Source organism: Neopsephotus bourkii, unplaced genomic scaffold (assembly GCF_033783945.1).
Source record: "Neopsephotus bourkii isolate Nb327-2 ecotype Australia unplaced genomic scaffold, CSIRO-AGI_Nbou_v1 NB_281, whole genome shotgun sequence".
In the NCBI taxonomy this organism is placed as follows: Eukaryota; Metazoa; Chordata; class Aves; order Psittaciformes; family Psittacidae; genus Neopsephotus; species Neopsephotus bourkii.
The window spans coordinates 438,095-465,765 of NW_026900790.1; the positions used below are offsets into that span (position 1 = coordinate 438,095).

Sequence of the window (27,671 nt, forward strand, 5' to 3'; positions counted from 1 at the left end):
GGTGAGGTATCAGAGGAGAAAAGGAAGATATTCCTCTCTCCATGTGGGTACATCATGGTACCACCAACCCACCCAGAGCTCTGTCATCTGTGAGTCTCTGCCCATCACTTGCATCCATTTACCCTACTCTTTTCTGCATGGAAAAACTCCATTTCATTCCTCTGTTGTCCAATCACAGCACTTGAGAGCCACTAGTTTTGTGGAAAGACCTGACATACTGCCAGTGCCACCACGATTCAGCTGTTCTCTGCTGATAAACAGGATGAACTCCGCTCTGGAAAGGGATTTCATCCCATATGTGAAGGGCCAATGACTGCAGCAAGAGGACTCATCATAGCAATCAACAGTGATAATAGAGCTGCAGGTTTGGATGTCCTTCAAGGTTACTTCAAGGCTGAAGCAGTCCTGACACTACTGTAGAGCAAGGTGCCTCTCATAGCAGCCTTCCAACACCTTAAGGGGGCCTACAGGAAATCAGGAGAGGCACCTTTTACAAGGGCCTGTAGGGACAGGACAAGGGGAATGGCTTGAACCTGCCCGAGGGGAGACAGAGATGAGCTCTTAGGCAGAAGCTCCTCCCTGTGAGGGTGCTGAGGCGCTGGCACAGGGTGCCCAGAGAAGCTGTGGCTGCCCCATCCCTTGCAGTGTTCAAGGCCAGGTTGGACACAGGGGCTTGGAGCAAGCTGCTCTAGTGGAAGGTGTCCCTGCCTGTGGCAGGGGTTGGAACTGGAGGAGCTTTAAGGTCCCTTCAACCCAAACCATTCTAGTATCCTATGATATGATTCTCCAAGGCACAGGCTGACTCCCTCAATAGCTGTCAGAGCTTCCCATCCTTTCTTCAAGGCAGATGGGCTGTAACTAGCACTATAACACCCAAGCAGGAGAGCTGTTAGCTGGCTGATGAGACAGGGTAGCCACAGCATTGCAGCCAGAAACCAGCAGGAGCTCAGACCTGCATGTACTTTCCAATCCAATTACCTATCCAAGAATGCCAGCCTTCCCCAATACATCACGAGATGGGCCAAATGAGGATTGCAGATCCAAGCCCTTAGATCTAAAAATCTCCCTATGGTGCTTTGTCTCAGGATCCAAAGAAAGCAGGGTCCTGAGGGTTCAGGGTAATCCAGAGGCTGGTTCATGCAACTGGTTGATATTGAGAATGTGCTACTAAGTAGAGGTGATAAGTGGTGGGAAGTGCTGGCCAGATTTCACAGTCCTCTGATCTGAAGGAAAACCTTCCCCACAAATGGCAGTGCAGATCTACAAAGCCTTTAAAGACCTCAGACTGATGGGACTTTATGAAAGCTGAAATACAGGCCACAGAGTGAAAGAAGTGGGTTTTAAGCCAAATTTCTTTCTCTGTGAGGAACTTAGCATAGGGAAGGCTTTGAGTGAAATACTTTGGTGGAAAAAGAAACTCTGTCTTATGGGGAAGTTTCAAATAGATGTAAATTACTATGACTCCATTTGCAGATAAACGTTTCAAAATGGAAAAGAGCTTTTGCTTTGTTAGAAATGCAATTCCTAGGCTGACATTTGTAAACTCCAATTGCAGCTACCCACAGAATAAGAGCAGGTAAGTTGTATTGCTCTGACTGCAAACTATCTGCGTAAAAGCAATGACCCATAAATTAAATGCCATGAGAAGGAATACAAGGAATACTGAATACTGCTTTGCTGCCTTAGTGATGACAGGTATTAGTGACACATAATTTGGCCAGACACAAGGAGAGGAATGCAGACCAAGCTCACAAAACCTTGTGCAAAGCATCTCTGTGGGTTCATCTCCAGCTTTCTCTTGCCACCAGAATGAAGAGATAAGCATGTAATGAGAGGGAATGAGCCCATGGAATTCAGCACCTGGCTGGTTTACAGCTAAGTGGACCGCAGGAAGCACATACCCAGGAATAACTCCCTTTCCTGATGGTTTACTGTGCTGTTTGCAGAGTAACAAAACAGATACTGGTTAAACTCAGGCAATGCTTCTGCATCTCCTGAAAACAATCACTAACAATTCACTGGAATGTCAAATCACTTTCAGCCACTGTTGAAGCAAGGTTTACCTCCCATCATACACAGGAGCTCATTTTACCAGTGAAGCCCACCAGGCATCCTGGGGTACACTAAAGCTGGGGCAACGCTTACCGATGTGGTATGGAAGTGCAGGGAACACCACAGACCAGCCAGCACAGGAGGTAATTACAGATATTGGGACGTGATCAAAAGTACTGCAAGATGAAATATTTCTCCTTAAAAAGCACTGTGGGATCTTTAATGCCCACAAGTGGTCAGGAGCTGGTTTTCCATCCCATTTGTCTAGTTTAGATCACGCACCTCACAAGCTTCAGTGCTTCTTTAAGCAAGCAAAATATTTCCCATCCTTTGCAGGAGACAAAATAAGGTACAGAGGCACAGCATAAGTTTATGGCACAACAAAGAACTGAACCCACTCATCCCTGGGCCACCCTCCTCCATCCCCAAGATGCCACCAGCACCCATCAGACCTTTAATCCAAGGGCACCGCTTTCTGTACGTAACATACGGACAAGGGGACTATTTATTTTCCCTAGCTCTGCATTTTCATCCTATTTACGTCTTCATTCTGGCTGTGCTTTGGACAGGGAAGCAGAATTGGAAAGCATATTTCTCCAGCGCATTATTCAGTGCCTTCCTGTTGGTCTGCACATGTAGCTGTGCGAATAAGCGAGGGTTGCAAAATGTATTTTGCCTGGGGCAGTGAAATAGCTGAGGCCAACCTTGTCATTCTGTTTCACTCACTCTTTTCCTACCCTATCTCTATCTTGGTTTTCCCTTTTCTTTCTGTCTTTGTTGTCTTGGTTACATGGGCAGATTCCCGATATGCTGCTAGTTTTCATTTTAATTATATGTCCCATAAAGCACAATATTTCACTTCACTTGTGTGCGCCACTGGATAAATTCCTTTGACATATGTGACATTTGTATATCAACTAACAGATATTGCTTTATGACTGTGGGTATTCTGCAGAGTGTTCACGCATTGCACACATCAAAATCTGATGCACAGTCTGTCACTTCCCTATAAAAATACACACACAGAAAAAGACTGAAACTGCAGGGAAAAGAAGGGAAGTTCCTCCAAAAGCACCTTGTAATTACTTGCAGTGAGTCTTCCAACAACTCAGTAGATCCTGCTATCTTGGAGATAATCGCACAGCTCCTCTCTTCATGCTATCTGAAATACTTCACTGTAGCTTGACCGAGTAGCTGTGCTGCACCAGCAGTATGTACCGTGCATGGTAGGACCCAGCAAGCAGAATAAAAGGTATCTCCTGAGCTTTGTTCATTGGTACACAGAGTCTCATTTCATCCTATAAAGCTTATTCCAATTTCCCCATAGGCACTTGCTTTAAAAAACATAAATCAAACTTCATGCTAACATAATGGATGATGCTGGAGTTGCAATAAGAGTGCAGTATTTCCATTGCTTCCTACTCAAAAGCACTTGATTGATGAGCCAAGATGGAAAACAAAGCTTCAAAAACCCTATAAAGTCTTGGCAGGGATCAAGGAGTGTCAAGTGAAAATCCCCAGGGACAAACTGGCCTCGTGTGGCACCCAGAGGGGAAAACAGGCTGGTGTCCTGAGCTCAGATACCCTCAGGAGCCCTAGGAGGGGGAAGGGTGTGGAGGAGAACCAGTGATTGCAGAAGTCACAGCAAGGATGGGGCTGAACTTGCAGGAACTTAAAAGTTTCCCAGAGCCTGGATCAACTGATCCAAAACAACCATGTGTTTTGGGGGGAGCACCATTTCCCTGTGCATTCTGCCCCTCCGATGAAGACTTCTTCAGCTGAGGAAAATCCCAGCCCAAGACTCCAGCTCTGCTCCAACACACAGACCCGATGCAGTAACTACCACAGCAGAATATTAGCACATTAGGAAAAATGGGAATAAAATGAGGCTTTCTCAAATTACATCAGCCTGTTCAGTTCCCCTCTTCCCAATCTTTACCCTTATAAGGCTGTCCCCGCTCTCTCCCACACTCCGTTAAGCACTAAAAGCTTTCCTTTCTATTTTCCCCCTATTAAAACAAATCAGATCTTGGATTCTGCAACGTGACCTGCAAAGGCAGAGCTGTGTCTGAGTTTGCTTCTCCTGAAGCCAAAAGAAAACCCAAAAGCTTGGGAGTGCAGGGAAGCACCAGCCATTCTTAACTGTTTAGGTCTTCTGGATATTTACCATTCAAATCTCAGCTACCCCATTCTTCCCCCCCAGGAGACTGACTGGAGAACTAAACAGTTTATTATGATATCAGAGATGACAGGGGAACAAAAGCTAATTAGTCAGGGGAGGAGATTATTTTTATTACAACTGTTGAAAAAAAAACCCAATTTGGCTCCTTTTCCATGTGCCTGAATAGACTGTTAAAAAAAAATAATGATAATATTGTCTTTTCAAAAGCATCAGCAGTCTTTCCTTCGTTGAACAAAGCCAGAGACAATTGCCAGTGGGCCCGATCCTGTTCCCCTTGCACAGGGGCATCTGAATATACAACCGTGATTTTCTTTGTAGGTGATGCAGCAGATAGCATAACAAAATCAGATACTTCAAACCTTCCTTGAGCATCCATGAACAAATAACTCCATCATGTCTGCTTTGTCCATCCTATACACAAACCATTCACCTTTTCATGGCACTTTCCCCTTCCCAGCCTGGAAGTTTTGATTTGCAAAAGGAATTCGAAGTGGAATCAATATCCAACCCCAAAGGCTCTGTCCAACCTCCAATCACAGCTTCTCACCCACCTCTATTATGGCAAAGCTACAATCTCCATGCACATATAACACCCTTGGGCTGAGCATTCAAACAAACACTGCCAGACTGGCACACATGGGTTGAAATGGAGGTAGTGCCCATCATGACCATAAGCAGGTCATGTTTAATACATCTCCTTGCCATGAGAAAGCCACAGGTAGATAATTCCCAGCTTCCAACTCTCAAGCCTCTGCGCTATTGCCTTACATGGCAAACTACAAAACCACAACCATGCAACAGGCATATTTTTAGTGAGAACACACAGTGAGGAACATAAATACACTCATTAATGCATTTGGGTTTATGTGGCATCAACCATAAACATAAAGCTCATTATCAGTCAAGACACAGCTTTCTTTTGATGAAAACACTCTTCTTTCAGCACAAGCACCCAGCCTGACCTAAACAGAGCAACCACGAATCCCATGCTGGCCTCATGGCAAAATCACAACCCAGTCACACTGCTCTGAAGAAAGATCTCCAGAGTATGAATCCTGTTGCTGAGCAATCTTCAGGCACAGCTTTCCTCCAGCATGCACAGACACCCTGTGATCAACTACTTCATTAGAAATGGTCTGACCACAAAAAAGAATCTGTTGGCTGTAAACTGCATCAAGTCTGGCTGGGGCTGGGGCTGTGGTTTGACTTCAGAAACATTCAACTGCTGATGAACAACAACTTGGAAGGAGGATTTTCTCCTTTCTCACATCAACTCTATCCCTCAAGGGCAAAACACAGATTTTTGCCAACAGAAACATCTTCTACCCTCAAAATAGGTGATGCACCGTAAGACTGTGTTCACACCCAATGCAACACTCCAAATCTCCATAAGAACATGAAAATCTGAATTAGAGAACCACATTAGGTCTTACCTTCTTAAGCTTCCCAGTCTTGGTGCCCACAAAAGCCAGGGAGTGGTTCTTATAGACGTAGGCAATCACTGATGTCATTCTGTCGCCATCCTCAGTGAAAATAGGGAGCCCTCGCACCATGGAGGACACTCCCAAGGGGGCATTCATATCCAGGCCACAGAAATTGTCATCAATTGTTAACAGCTATAAAAGAAAAGAAAGAAAGAGAATGTAATGAAATGAAGCCAACTATTCTTTAGCCATTTGGGAAGCATCCATCCAAGCAGGGACCTCATTGCATAATATGCCTATAATTTAGGCAGGCTAACAAATCAATGACAAAGGCAGGACTGGAGAAATAGAGAGGTGGAAAAAAATTGTCCAAGCTTGCATGATGAGTTACAGACAGGGGGAGAACAGGAAACTTGCTTCTCTTGAATGACAGCCTAGCAGGGTACATTATGTTAAGCCTTTTTCCGACTGCTTTACCAGTCAGTTTTACCAGTCAAGACCTAACCATCAAAGACAAAGCCTGCTGAAAAACATCTTAAACGTCACTAGTTCTGTCAAAAGAAGCATGCACATCACTCCCATGAGATCCACAGTAAAAACCAGAGTTAAGCCTGCACTGGCAAACAAAATAGACCCTGCCCTGCTCACTAGCCCTGAGGCTCAGCAGACTCATAGATATGAAACCTAAATAATTACTTCCCTCCCACCTCCAAACTCTGTAGCATCACTCAGTGCTACACTTTGGACATTATAGTCCCCCAAGGCATGGCCAGGCTTTGTCTGGGGCAGAGCTGGTCAGCCCAGGCCAAATCTGCAATAGGGACCATGCTAAGGATTAAACACTATACATGGTGACTGTGCACACTCCCCATTTCCTGGGGTTAGTTTTATCATATAGTCCTGGGTCCTTCTTTCACTGCTTGGCCTGAGCACTTGATCCTCCTGGGTGTCTATTTTTCCCCACATGAAGTAGAGGTTATCCACATTTATCCATCTAACTGTGGCACTGTAACTCACTGAAGTTCTTTGGAGAGGAGGGAAGGTTTCACAGCTATTACAGGGTTTTTTGAGCATTTGTTGGAATACCCACAAGCTCCTCACAACCAGAGAAACGTCCCTCCCTGTTCACTGTTGCCTAAGTTTCAACACCTATTGCATTTGAACTCAACAGGCTTGTCACCAGACAGATGCTCCACTGGGATCCTTGTGTATGAATGCACATAGTGCCTAGTTACCTCCGAGGGTGCTTCTTCGGGCTTCAGAGAGTTACAGAAGTGCAGCAGCACAAGAACGCAGACAATTCTTTTACCTTAAGGCACCATCTGGACAGTAGGTAAGGCTAACTCAGGTTATATGAAGATCTCCATAAAGCAAGTCAAATAAAGCTCCAAATATCATAGTACATGATTGCCAAAGAAGTCGTTCTTTATTAACTTCACTGAGGCCACTCACAGATTTGAAGTTAAGCATCCACTTGTAATGCTTTGCTGGACTAAGGCCTAGAAAGGCAATAATTAGTTGTACAGGGAGGTTGCCTAGTTTTCACATATCAGGAATAACAGACCACGACAGTTTTCTTTTGTCTGAGCTCGCATCTTCCTGAAAGCATGGCTAGAATACGTGCTGCTCCTTACTTGAGTTCACGAGCAGTAAAAGGCTGATAGCTGATTCATTTTATCCTCACCCAGCAATTACAGGGAATAATTACAGATGGCTTTACTGAATGGAAGAATAATATGTCCTAAATGTATTTATAAACACATAAAACCTATGAGGAATTCAAACAGCCATTAGTAAGGAACAGCTAGCCTGAGCTCTGGCCTGCAAGTCATTAGTGTTTGTGAACTGCCCTTTTAGAGCTAAAACACCAGCTCAAAGAGCAATTACATATTGGATCAACAACCTCCACGAGCATCAAACAAGATGTTGCTCAACCTTACCATGCCAGCACAAAGCTTAAGATAAATCTCCACCCCAGACTCAAAGGCCAAATTCATCTGTACCCCCAAGCTGATGGCCACACTTCAGAGAGGCAGGACACCCCTGCTGACAGCATGGCTTTGCAAAAGCTGAGTGTTTCTGATAATGAGAACATGCACAGCTTCCATTACATAGGTCAGGATGGAATTGCTTGATTGCTCAGGGTGTACAAATGCGTTTGAAGCAACACATCACCTGGGGTGGGATCCATCTCATCTAGCTTTAGCCAGGTGAAAGCTTAGTAAGCAGTGTAGAGTGGTCACCTAAACTACCTCCATAATCAACAGAGGAAAAAAAGTATGTCAGAGAACAAGGCATCGAACCAAACATGTTATGCACTGGATCACTCTCTGATAAAGCCAATCTGATTGCAGAAGGACTCCAGTTTTACCCAGGTTAAGAATCTAACATCAAGATTCATCATGCTTTGAACAGAAAGATTGATTATGTGGCCTTCTGGGGCCCCTTCCAACCTGAATTATCCTATGGATGTAGGATCTGAGAAGAACCCAGGTCCTGAAGTCAGGCCTAGCTTGACCAGAAACTCTTAAGCTCTCAAATTAACATGATTTGCATTTCAAAGCTATAATAAAGCAGTATGTGCCTCACTTGAACTGATGGCCTGCCAGGATGAGAAAATAATCATTTTAGACTGAAAGCAAGAAATCCCCAAACCTTATACAAACGACAGAAAGAGGGACAAGGGGAGAAAAGAAGAAAGTCCTATTTTGGCATGGTTTTCAAGGTAAAAAGAAATAGAAAACAGCTTTTTTCACCACCAAGAATAGCAGCAGCAAACACCTTACCTAGGATGCAGTGTATGAAGCTCCATCTCAAACAGGAAATTACATTGACAAGCCTTGAAATAATAGACATCAAGCAGAGCTGGCACAGTCCAGGGCATCCTCCTCAGTGTAGCCAGCCAAAACCCCAGCTGAAGTAGCTGGAGACCAGAAATAACCCAGGCAATCATTGGTCTGCCTTCCTGCATGACCCAGGACCTCAAATCTCAAGCAGGAGTTGCCTGTGCTGTTGTGCCCAGGAAGATACAAACTCCTTCTGTTTGCTTCTCAAGCAGGTTTGAGCCTGAAGAGCTGTACAACACAGCTCTGAGCTCTGTAACCCGCTCTATCAAAAGACCAGATGTTATCCAAACTATGATTGCTGTTAATGTGGATCAAAACTCACAAAGCCAAAAATAATCCACACACTCTTGCAAAGCACTGAGAAGATATAGACCCAGAGCTCCCAGCAGCCAGCACAATAACCTGTGGCTGATCTGCAGCACAGCTTCAACCTATCAAGACTTAATTAATCCAATTGCCACAGGTTAGTTACCCCTCTATTAGCTCCAGCTGAACCCAGGCCTACTATTAGCAGGTAGGTCTAAGTTATTATGGGTTTTCCCCCAATAAACTGAATTTAAAAGTAAATTTAAGCCCATTTATTTCATCTTATTTCCCTGAGATCATGTGCAATTAACATCTTTATAAGAAGGGCTTATGAGAAAGATGGGGACACACTTTTTAGCAGGGCCTATAGTGATAGGATAAAGGGGAATGACTTTAAACTGAAAGAGGGGAGATTTAGATTAGATAAAAGGAAGAAGTTCTCCCCTGTGAGGGTGCTGAGGCGCTGGCACAGGGTGCCCAGAGAAGCTGTGGCTGCCCCATCCCTGGCAGTGTTCAAGGCCAGGTTGGACACAGGGGCTTGGAGCAAGCTGCTCCAGTGGAAGGGGTCCCTGCTCATGGCAGGGGTTGAAGCTGGATGAGCCTTAAGGTCCCTTCCAAATGTGATCCAAGCACCACTTTCTCTTACAGAACACAGTTTACATGAGATCTAGGACCACCATAGCACACCCTACCCTCTGAGGGTGATGCATGAGGGCAGATAAGGCCACGATGGTTCACTCACATGCTGCTACGTGAATGCCAGAGAAGCAGTTGCCGGGTTGTGGTTTGCAATGTGCGCAACCCTCCGCCAAGAATAGGAGCAGGGCCAGCAAGCCACACACCACATGAAAACCATTTCCACTTAACATATAACATTTCCTCTGGGGATCGTCTGCAAAGAGACGCCAGCCAGCAAAACCCTACGAATAAACATCACCCGGCTTCTGTGCAGCTGCAGATGCGACTCTGGAAGGGCAGAAACACAGCTCTCCGTTGAAGAGAAACACATAAGGAAGTTTGGATTTATGGTGAAAGGGTCAGGAGTTGCAAGCAGAGGTTTATTTTCAATTCTAGACGCTCCTAGCAGCAATATAAAGCAGCCACGTTAAACTCTCTGGAGCTTCTCTGCTTGGCAATTTTATGTTAGCAGCTTTCCAGAATGGAAGTGGAGGTGAGGATGTGAATTCACTGTGCTTGCAGCAGATGGGATATCAGGGCGGGGGGCAAAGGGAAGATCTAAGGAGGCAGGAATAGGATCAGCAATTCTCACACCCTGAGCAGTCAAAAATCTAACCCAGAAAATCACGGCATGGTCTGTAGGTAACTCAGAAGGGAAGGGGGGGTCTTTTGGATGAGATGTTGGTTTGGCGTCAATCAGTTCAACATCCCACCTGCAAGAGAGGGAATATTCTTCACCACTCTTCTTCCCAGAAACGCTGCTAAACGTAGGTTTATAAGGTGCCCTACATATCCAAAATACCTTCATGTGAGATAGTTGGCAGCTCTCTGGGCATGAATGCCCTCCTGAGTCCCACCAGCTGCCTCCCCATCTTGGGCTCATGTTCAGGTGGGGAGGAAACCAGCTGGTGAGAGGCTCTGGTCTGCTCCTGCCACCCATCCCAGCATCAGCAACCAGAGGGTTCATCACAGCTGTGACACCGTAGCCAAGTGTCCCATTCACCATTGAGGTAGGAAGGATGTGCGGAAGAAAGGGCCTAATTTACAGGAGGATTCTGGCAGGTATTTGCCTTCTCCAGGATTAAGCCTATCAGATAAATAATTAACACAGCCGAGCCCTCCTGGAGAGGATGGTTTTACAAGGCTGGTGCTGACTCAGTCCCCATGGGATGTGCTGAGCCCCCAGAAGCCCCCAAACTCAGCAGAAGGGTTAGAGCTCTGATTACAGCACCTCCTAACCTGTCCTCATGCCATTCCCCAGCCAAAGCGACCACTTCAGCGTTGTGCAAATGCCTGAAGCACCAGATATTAGGGGGCCAGTGCAAACACTGCCATAATAAACTGCAATTGTCCGTTAAAGATCTGCTTTTGTTATTTGCCTCCGAAGCAGCCCCTGATAATCACATACATCCTAATCCATATTTCTGGAAAAGTTTCGATGAAGGATTATCCATCCCTCGTCCCTCCTTGCTTTCACTCCAGTGAAATCTTCCTCCCTAATCAAAGCATGGGGCCCTTTTTCCACATATCTCAGCAGGCTCCAAAGCAATTCCACAGTCTCACTGGGGATAAAGGCTGTCCCAACAGCCAAGTCCTGCCTTTGATTTACTGCTAATACCTAACAGCCCTGTCTTCATACGATGGCAGGTACTTGGCTTCTCACTCTGGTTATCTCAGGCTTGGCTACGGCAGACAATGGAGGGAACATATACATTATAGCTGTCTGTGCTGCCAGCAATAAGAAATCAACAGTAATATGCATCTGAGCCTTCGCAAGGAGATATCCAAGGTCTTTTCCATCACCTGACTGTAAAATCTTTCCTTCTTGATTGCAAGGACTGAGGGTGAGAGTGAGCGTGTATCCTATTCAGTAGAAATCTAGAGAGATGAAAGCCTTAGAATAACCTGTCACCAGGAACTTCACAGCACCTGATGAGGTACAGGGAAATTTAGGGTCTAGAAAACCTGCTGCAGGGGTGAACCATAAACCCCTACCCACTGGGGCTGCAAATGATGGAAACCATCTCCCTGCAAACCCCAGGTCTCTAACCTCCAACAGCAGCAGTATGGTACCCAAGGCTTGTGCTTCTCTTTGCCTGTTCATGTCCTCTTGATGGTATCAGCATGGGCTTCAATGCTTGGTGAACTTCTGGTTCAACACTGGTTTGCCCTACCCCTGGTATTAGTACATTGCCTTCCTCATGTTGGACTGTCTCTGCCTCTGACTTCCTGCAGTATCTCTGCTTCTGGCCATGCTGCTTCTGAGTAAGAAAAGAGACTTGGTTCATCTGCCATTCTCCTCATGGTTTGTGCTGTGAGCTTCATCAGAACCATCCCATTTCAGCCTGTTGGCTGTGTCTATGAAGTCCTAGTGCATGCTGGAGACAGCCTCTCCAAATTTCACCTCGTGCCACATCATTCACGTCATTTGATGCCTCTTACTGCCCTCCTGATCACACACATTCCTGACAATAGGTCAGGAAAAGGTTGCTGACTTCCCAATGAGCATCAGTGGCTGTAGACCTTTGTCATCTGCAGATCAAAGCCACAGGGAAATTTTGTGGACAAAAGGATGGGAACCCTGGGCCACCAACCAAAGACAGCTCAGATCACCAACCAAAGAGAGCTCAGATCACCAACCAAAGACAGCTCAGATCACCAACCAAAGACAGCTCAGATCACCAACCAAAGACAGCTCAGATCACCAACCAAAGACAGCTCAGATCACCAACCAACCCACTCTTCAGTGGTTAGCCTGCAGTCTAATTATGTACAAAAATACCCAGTACTGTTTCCCCAGGGTGCTCTGTGATATAATGGGAGCTGGATAAAGAGCCAGCATTTGGAAATACATTATAATTGCACACTGCTTTTCACTTGTGCAACCACAGTACTGGTTACCATGCAATTACATGTCACCATATACAAATGACAGTGCAGTTACAGTAACTTTACCAATTGCAGGGAAATTGCACTCACTACGCTAAGAGGTTTTAATTCAGACGTAATCCAGGAATGCAAGACCAGAGGGTAAAGTTATCCAGACTGGGTAAAACTGGTACAGGTGTTTGAGGTTTAGTTTAGCATCAGTTTAAGCATCTAGTTTAAGCATCAGTTCAAGTATTAGTGTCAAGTTTCTAGCATCTTAATGTAGTACACATTTTTTTATGCCTGCACTTATGTTCCTGCTAGACTGTGAGTGTAAGGCTTCCCAACAGTCTATACCATGTACTTCCATGTTGTAAAATGGGCAGTTTCCCAAAGAGGAGGCTGCCTTGCTTACAGGGATCAACAGGTTTCTTTAGTCTTCAGGCCTTTTCCTCAGCAGAAAGTTCAGCAGAAAGTGGGTGAGGGAAAGTTCAGGTTGGATCTTAGGCAGAAGCTCTTCCCTGTGAGGGTGCTGAGGCGCTGGCACAGGGTGCCCAGAGAAGCTGTGGCTGCCCCATCCCTGGCAGTGTTCAAGGCCAGGTTGGACACAGGGGCTTGGAGCAAGCTGCTCCAGTGGAAGGGGTCCCTGCCTCTGGCAGGGGTTGGAACTGGGTGAGCTTTAAGTTCCCTTCCAACCCAAATCAGTCTGTGAGTACTCTCCTTTTTTGCAGTCATCTCCACCGTCTCCCCAACCATTTCTAGCATTCCAATCTGAAATCTCATAATTAGCACACCAAGCCATGTAGTTGGGGTGAAAATCAGATCCCTGAGGCGTGCGGTCACTAAGGTTTATCCCCTTACTGGTGGCAACGGTACCTACAAACAAGGAGGATAAATTGCACCCAAAGAGCAGCTGTAAAAGCAGTTGAGTTCTTCTGCAGTCCCATTAACTTCCCTTTGCTGCCTCAGAGGCCAGAGGATTGTATGGATGAAGCACTGAAGGATAATCAGAAGAATATGATCTCTGTGGCTCTCGGCTTGGTGCTTTCCATGAGCTTTAAAAAATTCACTTGAAATATCTGATACCCCCCCCCAAAAAAAAGACATTATTGAGTATAAAGGCTCTGCTTTTGAAACTGCCATGGTCTATTGGGTAAATAGGCATTTAGGGATTTTTCAGCAGTGAAGTATTGATCAAATAAGCTGCTAGAGCTCTTCTGTAGGAACGTATTCCAGCAGCAAAGCTGCGTTACACATCTGAAGCACTGACTTCCCCTGGTGCTGCTGTAGCTGACGTGGGGAGTAAGAGTCTCAGAGAGGTAAAATCTTAGGTGAAAAGGGGTTTCTGTGTAGGCAGAAAGATGCCTCTGGGAGAAGTAGTACTTGTTAGCTGCTGCATTTTATCCTACAGGATGTCGTGTTCCCATGATTGGACAAAGGTTGTCTACATAACAAATTCCTGGAAACTTTCATCAGCTGCAGTGATGAAAGGTGTGTATGTAGAGACTGAAGCTCTATTCACTATCAGCTGTGCCCCATAACCATAAGCATCCTTGCAGTAACATGGGTTTCTCTCAAGCATGTCCGCCCCACAGAGACTCTCAACAAAGAAACATTCCCTTCTCCGAGTTACAAACTCTCACACCCATCTTAAATTCAGACTTAAATTGGGGAAGTTCAGATTAGATCTAAGGAGAAGCTCTTCCCTGTGAGGGTGCTGAGGCACTGGCACAGGGTGCCCAGAGAAGCTGTGGCTGCCCCATCCCTGGCAGTGTTCAAGGCCAGGTTGGACACAGGGGCTTGGAGCAAGCTGCTCTAGTGGAAGGGGTCCCTGCCTGTGGTAGGGGTTGGAACTGAGTGATCTTATTGTCCTTTCCAACCCAAATCATTTTATGACACAACAGCCACACTGCAGGGCTCTCTTAATGTCTCCACAACAATATCATTGCCACTGCTGCATGCAACATTGAAGGATGCAGGAGCCTTCTTTTGCTGACCTGCCCTCCCTTTCACAGCTAGCACGCCTGGCCCATTATTTCCCAGCACTTGCTGGGAGCAGAATGGTTAAAGCAGCATTTCTGGAGCATTTCTGGCAGCTGCCAGACACCCCTTTATTCCTATTGCAGTGACGCACATCAGCACCTTGCAGCATAGAGTCCAGCTGCCACCCCTACGCTGGCACCACCAGAGGTTCTCCATTGAATCACAATTACTATAATTATTATTTTGTTACACAGGCAAAATTATCATTTGGGCTGCAAAGTGCCACACACGCCAACAGCACTATATAATGAAACAACCACGCTGCTTTGCATGCAAGGAACACCTTCACCAGGACATCCTGGGGCCTCCTAAAAGCATTAATTAAGCTTCACCGTGGTCCTGTGAAGGTAAGTTAAGTGTTATAATGAATGACATGGATGTGCTATTGCTCTTCAGCATGGGGAAATTGAGAGAGCTTGGCTGGGTATGAGAATCCCTGGCCTGGTCATTAAATAACAGTGTATTGTGCTGTGAATCTGGATCAGGGAGGACTGAATTGTGTCTGGTCCTATCATCTCATAGAAAATGAATTTAAAGAAGCCCTGGTTATCAGTTTAAACAACAAACTAAAGCAGTTGAGCCCTGAATAATAAAATCCCCCACTTGCTGCTTCTATTTGTGCAGATCTTGGTACTTAAGGAATTCAGAGCACTTGTATCAGACTAGTATAAATTCACTCAGGCCATTAAGCTCAGAACTCTCCTGCATCTGAAAGTGGGACTGTGCAAGTGGAAGGCTGCAGCCAGCCCTCAGAAGCAGGGACACCATAATTACAGCCCTGTGTTTCTTGGCTCAGGATCCCAAGCAATAGCCCCAACCCACTGGTAAGTGCTGGGTCATTCCCTCATTAGCAGGAGTACGTGTTTATGATTCCCTTCTGCATGCTCCCTCACTCTACCTCTCCCACTCTCTCTGTTTGTCTAAATAGGAGCCTGGCTATTATCACTTGTTTACAGGATAAATCAGCTGAACAAATCCTGTTATATGTTGGATCACTGACAATGATGGGGTAATGACATTGAAACAGGGAAAATACAATGTTGTTCCTACTGATCTAATGTCACCCACTTGCTCTATCAGCAATGCCAGCTCCAATAATGCAAGAAGGAAACAGAAGTCTCTCAGTCTTCTTGTGTTTAGTGGCATCCCCCTCCTGAGTTTCAAGTACCTCTTAAAACATTATAAATATTATTAGAATCCATACCCTAAAGCAGAAAGCATTTGGACTGCAATGTTAACTAGCTCCAAATTGAAGCAACCAGGTGCTGGTGGCACATGGAAGATGTTAAGTCCTATGTATCGTGTAATCTGCAGGAGAAAGATGCAATGAAGGTCTGCATTTCAGCAAGGCACATTCATCCAGACATTCACATCGATCTGTGCAACAAAGCAGGGCTGAAGAGAAGGCTGGTTTGTAGGTACATGTGTGCAGGATGCCCAAATCACCAGCTCCATCCTGAATTTGGACATATCCATCTAGCCAGGTCCATGCTGCCTCTGCTAACACCGCGTTTGGTCCCAAAGCTCTTATGCTACCCAAAGACTGCGCCTCTCAAGCAAAGTTATAGCAAAATCATATCCCAGACTAGCTCAGCCATGCAGATGCCAGCCTGGGAGTGTTTGGGGCAGAAATATAGTCAGATGAGATTGGACATATCTCTGGAGGTACAACAGCCTTTTTCATCTCCATCTTCACACCAGCCAGTCTTCACAATTGGTACTTCCAATATCTGTATTATCCTACCTGGTATAATGGGGACCCATATTTCCATGCAAATTGGATAAATAGAGAAACATGCTTATTTGGGGAGGGGGAATAAACCTCATGTTGTGTGTGTGTTATAATATAAAATAGAGATGCACATCAGACCATTCCCAGAGGCTAAACATCTTCGCTGATTCCCCAAGTACTAAGACCCTGCACTGTTTTTCACCCCAACTTGCATCAAGCAAGGGAGAAAGGGTCTGTTCAGGATCTGAGCCAGAAAGCAGTGCTGAATAAAACCCCCTCCTCAACAGAATGGTTATTGTACAAACTCCTGCCTCCAGTCCGGAGGTGCTTTAAATAGCATCAGGCTCATGAACAGAGCTGGAGGCACTTTGCTTCTGGCTCTTCCAGAATGGCTGGATTTTGCTTGCTGCCTTTAAAAAGCCCAACTGTTGCACAAGCATTCCCATTGTCACACAGACAAACTCATGGCCAGGCACCACGAGGTCTGCTCTCCTGGCATGGAAAAGAATGCGAGGAGATCATACGGAACCCTCACAAAAATGCAAGGCTGAGCCATGTGCAACCACAGGGCTTAACCACAGAAGAAAACAGCCTGGATTGTTGGCAGGGAAAGCAGCAAAGACCAGTTTCCAGAAACAAAACTAATGTCTATGTGGCATGAAGCACAAGCAGTGATGAAGAAGCTGGCACCTTGCTCACCTGCATCAGCATTAAGTGGGGGACCACCAGGACCTGGAGCTGATGCTAAGAGATGCTGAGCAGCTCAGGCAGAGCCAGTGTGGTCCAGAGATGGGATTGATGGTGGGGAAGGGAGCTGTGCCTGAAATATCTCAGACACAACAGCAACTCAGCAGCCTTGAGCTCTGCTCTGTCCTCAATGAACATTTTGTTTGAGCAGGGTCAACAGATATGAGGAGCCGGCAGAGAACAGTAACTGTGAGTAGGTTTGGCACCCGGCCACTTAAAGGAATAGGGTTTCCTCTTGCTTTATGCTTAGGAAGGAAATAAATGGGTTTAAGAAGGAGGTTGTTTCCAAAGAATGCTTTTTTCTTCCCCCCCTTCAGGACAAACAAGGAGGATTTTGGAAGGAGAAGAAGCAGGGTGAGGGTGTTATAAGAAGATAATGAATTATCAACAGCATTATTTCTTTATGCACACTGATCTGGAAGTATCTTTTCAAAGTCAGGCATTTAATACTGAGGAGCATACTTAACACCTCAAAAGCAATCACCCTCTCCATGCAATTAGACCCTGGTTTACAGCCCTTAAGTGCAGCTTAGGTTGTTGTAGGTGCTTTAAAGTTTAAGGTTTTCTCTCCTGCTGAGCCTCCAAAGCCGCTTTTTTCCCCTGCCTGAAGTGCAGAGCACTTTACAGAGGCAGGAAAGTCTCCTTATCCCCTATGGGTGAAAGCAGAGAGGTGGCACATGAGAGAAAGGGCCACCACGGAGGGACAAGTGAAGAGGAACCCATGTGGTGCCTGCAAATGAGGTCTCACTAGGTGAGCATCTGCATACCCACATGAACAGCAGTGGGGTTTTGGGGATGCCCAGAGGACTGGGATGCTGTCAGAAGCTATACCCAGGCTGAACTATGGATGCTGGATGCACATGCAGGTGCTGGAGAAGTCTTGTTATGCTCATCCAGTATTGTTCAGCCATAGGAATGCACATCAATGGGAAGTGGAGGGTCTCCTTCCTGCAACTTCACTACACCCAACTGTCATGTCCCTAGCATGAACACTAAGCGTGCTAATCAATGTATTAGTGCTAAGAAGGACCTTAAGATCAACCAGTTCCAATCCCCTGCCATGGGCAGGGACACTTCACACTCGACCACATCACCCAGGGCTCTGTTCAACCTGGCCTTGAACACTGCCAGGGATGGGGCAGCCACAGCTTCTCTGGGCACCCTGTGCCAGGGCCTCAGCACCCTCACAGGGAAGAGCTTCTTCCTCGTATTGAACCTGAACTTCCCTTGTTTCAGTCTGAACCCATCACCCCTTGGCCTAGCACTACAGTCCCTGATGAAAAGTCCCTCTCGAGCATCCCTGTATGAGGTGTGGGAAGCTGCATGGGGGAGATTTGCAAATCACAGAGCTCAGCTGCAGAACCCCTGAGCCAGAGCCCTTGTCCATATTGCCTCTCCAGTTAAGCCCTCCACCCACCCCAGCTTCCAGTGTCAGCAAGAGGATGCTGTCACCCCTTATCAAAGTTGCTGGGCTCAGCAAGTCCGTCTGACAACACACTGCACACATGCACACACATTCCCATCCAACACAAACTGATGTGACCAATTATACAAATAGAGATCTGGCAGTAAGAAGCCTGTTTGCTCCGTCTCTGAGTCTCCAATGGGCATTCCCAGAGAGGCATTACTGCATTTCTGAAGCTACTGCCTTTGACAGACTGCACTGCATCTTTTTTTGTTGTTTTGGCTCCTGCTCTTGTCTGCATCTTCAGAGGAAGCAGAAGAAAGCATTGCTAAAAGGTGACCAAGGTCTGACCTCAACTCACCCTTGAGCCCTTTGGGTCGGAAATATGACTCTGCATAATTTAAAGACATAGAATCACAGGATCACAGAATGGTTTGGATTGAAAAGGACCTTAAGCTCATCCAGTTCCAACCCCTGCCATGGGCAGGGACACCTTCCACTAGAGCAGCTTGCTCCAAGCCCCTGTGTCCAACCTGGCCTTGAACACTGCCAGGGATGGGGCAGCCACAGCTTCTCTGGGCACCCTGTGCCAGCGCCTCAGCACCCTCACAGTAAAGAACTCCTTCCTTATCTCCAACCTGAACTTCCCTTGTTTCAGTCTGAACCCATCACCCCTTGTCCTATCACTACAGTCCCTGATGAAGAGCCCCTCTCCAGCATCCTTGTAGCCCCCTTCAGACACTGGAAGCTGCTCTGAGGTCTTCAAGCAGCTTCTCTTCTCCAGGCTCAACAGCCCCTGTTGTAGTAAAGCCCACGTGTACCAAAAGGCTTGTACATGGTCTTTACAGTAGAGATTAACAAATTGCCACAATTGTGCAAGCACAACTGACATTGACACCAGCAGAGATTTGCTTAGGATGGCCCTCATGGCAGGCAGTGACCCTACGAGGTCTAACGAAACTGATAGCTCATTCCTGGGACTGAGTCATTCCCATGGGAAAGTAGAAGGCTCACATACCAGCCAGGAGAAATGGGCAGGGGCTGTGTGTGCAAAATGTCAAAGCTGTATCATATTGACCTACTTCCATGCTTTCCCTTTCCCAAGGGCTAAGCAAAAGTTAACACTCTCTTTCTACCCCAACCTTTCCCTTATAAGGGAAGATAATGAGGGAAATGACAGATAGAGATGACAATTCCTGCTTTTTACTTTGTAAAGTGAATGTTTTTTTCCTTAAAATGCCCCTTCTTTCCATCACCTCCAGCACATGTCCCTCTTTCTAACCAACCTTGGTTTTCCATCCCCTATGCTAGAGAGGAATACAATAGCTAGGATGCTATTCATAGAATCATAGAATGGTTTGTGTTAGAAGCTCCTCCAGCTCCAACCCCTGACACAGGCAGGGACCCCTTCCACTAGAGCAGCTTGCTCCAAGCCCCTGTGTCCAACCTGGCCTTGAACACTGCCAGGGATGGGGCAGCCACAGCTTCTCTGGGCACCCTGTGCCAGCGCCTCAGCACCCTCACAGGGAAGAGCTTCTGCCTTATATTTAATCTAAATCTTCCTTCTTCCAATTTAAAGCCATTCCCCATTTCCTATCACTAGTTTCTCTTCCAAAAATTATCCTCTCTAGCCCTTCCTGCAACAGTTGGGAGCACTGGGCGCAGTACTAAGATCCAGGACTCTGAGCTGCAATTGAGCTGAAAGTTCTGTTTTACTGTGCCTTAGCCAGTCCTCCTGTAAAACAGGGTAATGCTGCTTCCTACCCTCGTATCTCAGGGGTGCTCTGTCAGACTTGTGTCTTATTAACACCAGTGATATCAAATACAAGCCCTGGCAAGAAGAGAAAAGCCATGAAATAGGCTGTTTATAGGAAAATCTTGGCTGCCCCACCACCAACTGTGGCTTTGCCAGGAGTCAAACTGCCTGTTTCCTACCATACACAAAGCCCTTTTACCACCTGAGTTAGAAATGGCCCTACCTAACTGGGTGGCAGGAGCCCATGGATCAGCCCCAATGACCAAGCATGGGATGGGGTGCTCATGCTGGCAAAGCAGAATGTCTGTGCTCCCAAGTGGCATCCAGACATTCCTGACAACCATCCATGGAAGGACTGATCAATACATCCTCCACATTCAGTTAACCCATGTCTTTTGTGCCCCATAACTCCATGGAACACACCACCCCTCCTATCCTGAGTGACCACCATAACAGATGGAGCTCAAAGCTGTGGCCTAAATAAACTCTGGACTTTTATGGATGCTTTAAAGACATTTTATAGGGGTTGTCCATAAACTAAGAGAATGGTGTATGTGCATTATATCAAAGGACGGGAAGGGTGGTGGGAGTTAATGAGGATGTATTGGGTAGTGTGGGATCTGAGCATGATGTAAATGGTATGGAATAAGGGGTGGAGATTGTGCTAGTTTGGGCTGCAGCAGAGTTAATTTTCGCCACAGTAGCTGGTTGGGGCTGTGTTTTGGGTTTGTGCTGTAGTGTAGATAACACAGGGATGTTTTCTTACTGCTGAGCAGTGCTTGTACACTAGAACAAGGCCTTCTCTGCTCTTCACCTCACCAGAGAGGAGGCTGGGTGTGCACAAGGAATTGGGAGGGGACACAGCCAGGACAACTGACCCAAATTGACCCAAAGGATATCCCACAACAATCGTGTCATGCTCAGCATATTAAACTGGGGGAAGAAGGAGGAAAGGAGGGCATTTGGAGTGATGTTTTTTTGTCTTCCCAAGTCCCCATTACGTGTGATGGAGCCCTGCTTGCATGGAGGTGACTGAACTGCTTCCTGGTGATGGGAAGTGGTGAATCAGTTCCTTGGTGTGCTTTCCTTGTGCACAGCTTTTGCTTTCCCTATTAAACTGTCTGTACCCCAACCCACGAGTTTGCTCACTTTTACCTTCCAATTCTCTCCCTCATCCCACCAGCAAGAGACCAAGCAAGTGGCTACATAAGGCTTGGTTGCCAGCTGGGGTTCAACCACAACAGATGGGCAGGGAGGATACAGGAAAGCAGGTGGGAGCAGGAGAGCAGACTCCACTTGAGGAACAAGTGGATGCTTGTTCCTCAAGGAGGAGATGCAGGACTCTCTAGGCACCAGTATCTGCAAAGATGCTTTAGAGAGTTACTGACTTAGGTTTGAACTGACCTGAAGCATCAGAAGCACAGGAAGCCTATATAGCCAATTCTCTGTCAGACACTGACTCAGGTCCCAGACATCCACCTTGCCCACTCTCTGTTAGCAAAGTGTTGGAGAAATACTGCCCAGCTATTTACACAAGGCCTTTTGTTGGCTGGTGAGCTTCAAAACCACTGCTTTTCACCCCCAAGTGACAGCGCTGCCATGAAAAACAGGAAGAGACTGAATACAGTAATTTAAACAGTCAAACTCCATTTCCTGCCAAAGGGAAAAGAAAACACCAGCAAAAGGCAGAAGCCAGGTGATAGCTGGGGACAGACACTTTGATTATCTTGGCAGATATTCAAGCTGTGTATCCAGGAAAAGCTATAGTGATGGAGGTGACACCTTTTCAGCTCAGGGACTGGTGCCTGTTAAGCTGCAGAGCAGCAGGTGATGCTGTGAGGCACATCAGGCTGATAAGGACACCAGGATCTCCCAGAACAGCAGCTCTAGGATGCAACCAGCTCCTAAGCTGACAGCCAGCGTTGTGTCCCATCAACATGGAAGCTGTGAATGCTCCATCCCCAGCAGTGTTCAGTGCCAGGTTGGATGGAGTCTTGGGTGACATGGCTTAGTGTGAGTTGTCCCTGTCCATGGCAGGGGGTTGGAACTGGATGATCTTAAGGTCCTTTCTAACCCTAACCATTCTAATATTCTGTGATTCTATGACACATGTTTGGGGCTTCACTGCAAGACAAAGCTCCAGCAAGGACCTCCATTCCTGTTGCATCTCCCCAGCAGGATGTGGCACCCTTATGCCTCTTTGGAGTCAGTTCCAGTACTCTCCTCTTCTTCATCCATGCTTGTATGTTCTACACAGCAGTTCACCTGCTTCCTTCTGCTTCCATTACTGAGCATCCCAGTAATGCAGTTATCTCTGGGCTTCAAAATGCACCTATTGTTAATCCTATTCCATAGTAATGCAAATCAACAGATTCCCCCAGGGATCAAGTCCTAGACAAAATAGGCCATTTACATCTCCATCCTCCTCCCAAAGTACCACTTTAAGAAATCTAGCATGCCTCAACTGTTACAAAGTTAATTACAAAGTTTATGAAATATATTTAAACCACGGCCTTCTTTATTTAACATGAATCATAGAATTTGTGTTGGAAGGGACCTTAAAGCTCACCCAGTTCCAACCCCTGCCATGGGCAGGGACACTTTACATTAGAGCAGGTTGCCCCAAGCCCCTGTGTCCAACCTGGCCTTGAACACTGCCAGGGATGGGGCAGCCACAGCTCCTATGGGCAACCTGTTCCAATGTGCCTACTTTTCCTTCCAGGATAGCCCTTCCTCCTACCCACACCCTGTACATCCACACAGCCTCGGTCCCTCTCTTCTACACACTGATGTTCCGCAATGCACCACAGAAGTAGTCACACTTTGGTGACATGCAAAGCTCTTGCTAGATAGCCAGAGGGGATGAAGGTGCTCTCTGTAAGTAGGAATGGCTTCAGTATCAGGAGAGGAGATTTAGATTAGACATGCAGGAAAGCTTCCTAAGCAGCCAAGACAGATCGTGTAGGGAGAGAGATGAACCTCCCGACATTGCTCCATTGCTTAGAGGTTAAGAAGAGGTGAGACAAACATCTGTCAGCTATGTTACAAGTAGGGCAAAAGGGCAAATCAGATGACCCCATAAGACTCCCTTTTTTAAATCCAGCCTCTTTTTTTTTCTGATTATATGAATTTCTAAGCATTTGGGGTCAAGGGTGATGTTTAAATATAAGCTATTACCCTGTATTTTCAGCAAGGAAAACCAGAGAGGTATTACCTGGAACTGTTGTTCATCACCTGAGTGAACAGTGCCAATTTGCAAACCAACTGCCTAGACATAAAAATCCGTCATTTTTCCCCTGATTTATGCTGAAGATTAATAGGAGGAAAGCTGCAACACAGGAACAGGGGAGAAATGAACATTGAGGATCCTCTATTCATCTCTGAACTTTTATATTTCCCATTCTGGAAATTCTTCTATCACACTGCTAACATAGAATCATAGACTGGTTTGGGTTGGAAAGGATTTGAAGATCATCTAGTTCCAACCCCCTGCAACATGCATGTGTGATTGGCACAAGAGAAGGACAGGCTCATTACAGCTGTGTCTCCATCCTTTACCTTCACATTGGGTTTGCAAACCAGTCTCCAGGACATTCAACCCTGCAGGGCACAAGCAGACCCAATGCCTCTTGCTGCATGTTGACCATGAGACACTGTGTGTCCAGACCACCTTGTTGCCGAGTCCTATCCAGCCTCAACTTCCCTAGCTCCTGCTGACTGATCAGGGAAACTGCAGGCTCTGCACTGTACTACTCCAGCATTCCCCCACATCCCTGTAATTATTTGTGTGCATACTGCAAATGAAGAGATCTGTGCTGGTAGCGGTCCTCAAGAGACTCTTCTTGCCCTGAAGCAGCCTTGAATAAGCATTACGCCAATGCAGGAACAGAAGCATCCTAACATATGGATCCCTCTGAGTCACCTATCACCCTATTACAAAACTATTTGTTACCCAAAGCCAGACCTGAACATGCACCAAGATGAAAGGACAATGCAGTGAGCCCAGCTCCGTAATCCATTTTCCTACAATTAATAACATAAAGAAAGGCTCAAATATGTCTTCTAATAGTGTTTCTGCAATGCTCAGTGCTGGTTTCCCATATCTCTACCCATCTGCTCAACACCAGGCACATTATCTCTATCTGTTCACATGCAGGATTTCAGCTGCTGTAGGCAGGGCAGCAGAGCTGAAGTTCAGGTCCAGCCTCAATCACAGGCAGGTTAAGCCTCTATTTGCACCAGCAGAGAAGTATTTGACATCCACACAAAACCAGCGGAAGTCTCACTGATGGGTTTGTAATTGGTTTTAGAGCTGCCTCAAATACATGTGCTAAGAGGCAGAGCGGCAGTGCTGGTGGATAGCTGGCAAAGCAGGACATCAGCAAAAGGAGACGAGGCCCTCAGACATATATCCAGGCTCCAAAATACTTCACCAACCATCAAATATTTTCCAAGCTTAGCAGCTGGACTGTGCAACCCTTGCAGCAGCCAAGTCACTAATACCTCTTCCCTCGGGCAGCACAGCTGATCTCAGACAGGCCTTGCCAGCAGCTCTAAGCAGACTCATTTAAAGAGAGGACAGCCTCCTTAGTTACACAGTTCAGACTCCTGGGTTTTTTCTCTTCAAGGATCTCCAGGCTCTTTTTCCAGCTGGGAAGCATTAGCATCTCTGATTCAGAGTGAAGAAATGCAGTCACAAATACACTCTAAGTGTTTTTCCCACTATGTCAACCACTGGTTCCTTATCCTGTCCCCAGCCTCTGTCCCTTCAATTTCAGCCTGATGTATCTGTCTTCTTGGGTGGGACTCACACCAAAGGACACAAGGGAGCTGTTGACCTTTTTGCTCCTATCTAAAGCCATAGAAGCCAGGTTACTGGGAGGTTTCAAACCTCCTGATTTGGGAGGTCCGGTAATGCAAACGTTAGTACGGAGCACAAGCAGAACGGATATGCAAATGCATGGAGAGGCTTAACAGCCCAGGAAAGCAACTCCAATGGGAAGCTCCCAGCTTAAATCTGAAGGCATCTTTCTGAATGTGCTGAGGCCTTAAGGCTAAACAAAATACTCCAAGCCAGATTTGGGCACAGCCTTTCTCCCTGTGCAATACTCCATAGGGAGCTTTGCAGGTCTAAGCAGAAAAGATCCCAACTAAAAAGAAGGACTTGTCCGTATGCATGTTTGGTGTGGGAATATGGGAGCAGTGCAAGATCAAGCAGCAATGCTGAGAGCACTGGTTTAAAGGGGAATTAGGGCAGAGTACGGCAGGATCAACCTCCCTGCAGTTAAATTCCCATGTGTTCCTCTTGGTTTGTCCTTGTCCTGCAAAGGAGCAACAGCAGGGATCCCCCAGCAAAGGAAGCGCGAGTACAAAGAGAAAGCCAGAGCAATCCCATATCCTTGGCTGCCTTGAGATTATGGGGCAGGAAAGCACTCTGGTGTTTCTCCATATTCCCTTTGCTCAGGCTTGAACTTGCCTCCCACTTGAAAGAGCTAATTAAGGGAGGAAATCAAAGCCCAGAGATGGGGCTATTACAGCAGGCAGGGTGCAGTGCTGGCTGTAATGCTGAGTTCTGTGCATGGTATCAAAGCGGGTGCAGATTTCTGCAGTGACACTTTAGTGAACCAACAGAATAAACTAAGGCGATTTCTTCAGACCATTTGTAGGTCAGGTAGACCAGCCTCTTCCCCTATCCTGCCCTTAAATCTGGCAGCATTTAATCCTTGATCTGCAGACAGGCCTTGATTTTTCAGTGCAGAGGCAACACAGAGCTGGCTGGGAACGGGAAGATGATGGATTCTGATGGTTAATGACCAGTGCTTCCTAGCACGAGAATAAGGCCCTGGCTTCACAAAGCTCCCTGAATGATCCTGCTCCAACTTCAGCCCAGGGAAGGAAACTTATACCCATAGACACAGAAACCGGTGCAAACCACTGACATTATCAAGGTCCTGTTTTGGCTTAGGTTTGAGCCAAGGCTGCACAAGGAAATGTGATTTCACCCCTAAAGAATTGCACAGCAAAGTAACCACAATAGGCAAATTCCAACAAAAGATTTCAAGACCCCGTGGCTTAACTCATCAGCAATCATAGCATGTCTGGGCAGGTCAGAAAGTGATACCCTTCTCAGCTCATCCATGAGCAAACTGAGGCATGAACGGGTTAAAATAGGTGATGTGGTGATGTGAGGAAGAGCCAGGGCTGGGATGAGGCAGTTTGAGCTCCTAGTCACTGCTCTAATTGTTAAGCCATGCTCTGTGAGCACAGGAGGAGGTTAAGGTTGGGTGCTTTGGGGCTTCACTTACCGCACTGCTACAGGGAATATCCTTGACTTTGAGCCAGGCCAGATCTAACGTCCCCTCTCCCCTGTAGCAGGACTGCAGTCTGTCCTTGATGCGGTCATTGATCTTCTTCAGGACAAAGATGCAAAGAGCAGACTCATCCAAGGACTTCATCTTCCTTTTCTGCCCCTTGGAGAAGACTGTGAAGAGGATATCATCCTCAGGACCAACACCCAAAGACCTTGCTAAGATAGCTCCAGCCTTAGACAAGTAGGCTGCTTGGAGCAACCGGTACTCCACCCCGTTCTTCTCACAGCCAATGGGCACCTCAACATAGGAGTTAAAAGCTGTGTCCTCCTTACAAAGCCGAACCAGCTTGGAGGTATAAACCTGCTCCTTCGTGGTGGAGCCCGGTGGTGAGATCATCTCAGGCTGTAGAGTCAGGAAATAGACAAAGTTACCGCTGCTAAAGCCATAGATGTAATAGATATCAAAGTCGGGGATGATGGTGAAGGTATCTGAGGGGATTTTGATCATAGAGGCCACAAACTCATCATGAAAGACATATGCAAACATCCCATCTGCCTCGGAGTTCTTGGTGAGCTTCCTGCTGGAAATAGTGGGGAAATACTCAGGTTTGCCATCCACGGCAGTGGCGATGAACAACTTGTCATCCATGTTGCTGTAAGAAACAATGACTCCAAAAACAGAGCCACTCTCATTCACACCAGAGAGGTAATGCTCCTTCTTGTGGAAGGGCTCTCCCAGTTTGAAGAGGTCATCCAGCCTCAAAAGCTTGCAGATGCCCTGGTAAAGACTCCCACAGGCTATCAATCGATTCTCCTTGTAGTCTATGAGGAGCATTTTGTTGATGTTGTTCGTGGGTGTCAAGGGTTCGTTGCAAGTTTGGACTATCCTGGGGGGATAACACTTGGGATTATCTTCATCGGGACCAGTCTGGTGGGTCACCAAGACCTTCAGGTCACTGGAGAGCTTGTAGATCCTGTTGACAGCTCCCAAGTAAATGTGCCCAGTTCTTTCATCAACCACCAAATGGTTGAAGTTTCCCTCTGCTTGGTCTCCAGTAAAGGTGATGAAGGGCCTCTTTGGATGCAGTGGTTGCTGCCTACCAAGAGGCGACACTGTGGTGGACAGCAGGAGGTGAGAAACCAGGCAAGTCCATTTCCACATGGCCGGTGACATGATTACAAATGTTTGTATTCCCAAGGGAAGGAGGATTAAAAGCTGTACAAGTCTTCAAAACACCAATTCCCTGGCAGATTTTGTCCTACAAGCAAAGACAAAAGAAAACAAAAGTACATTACTATGGAGTATTTCTTCCTCCTCCCTC

The 27,671-nt window shown here is 46.5% G+C and overlaps 1 protein-coding gene across 2 annotated transcripts in view; it reads right to left on the bottom strand.

Annotated features, from left to right (window-relative positions):
- Window positions 1-27,671, bottom strand: part of PLXNA4 (plexin A4) — a 473,966-nt gene that overhangs the window by 418,280 nt on the left and 28,015 nt on the right. For both annotated transcript variants that reach the window (XM_061346821.1, XM_061346822.1), the window contains exons 2-3: window positions 26,345-27,608; window positions 5,668-5,850 (exon numbers count right to left, since the gene is read on the bottom strand). In XM_061346821.1, the coding sequence (XP_061202805.1) occupies window positions 5,668-5,850; window positions 26,345-27,523 (1,362 nt within the window). In that variant the 5' untranslated portion in view covers window positions 27,524-27,608. The remainder of the gene's footprint in view (window positions 1-5,667; window positions 5,851-26,344; window positions 27,609-27,671) is intronic.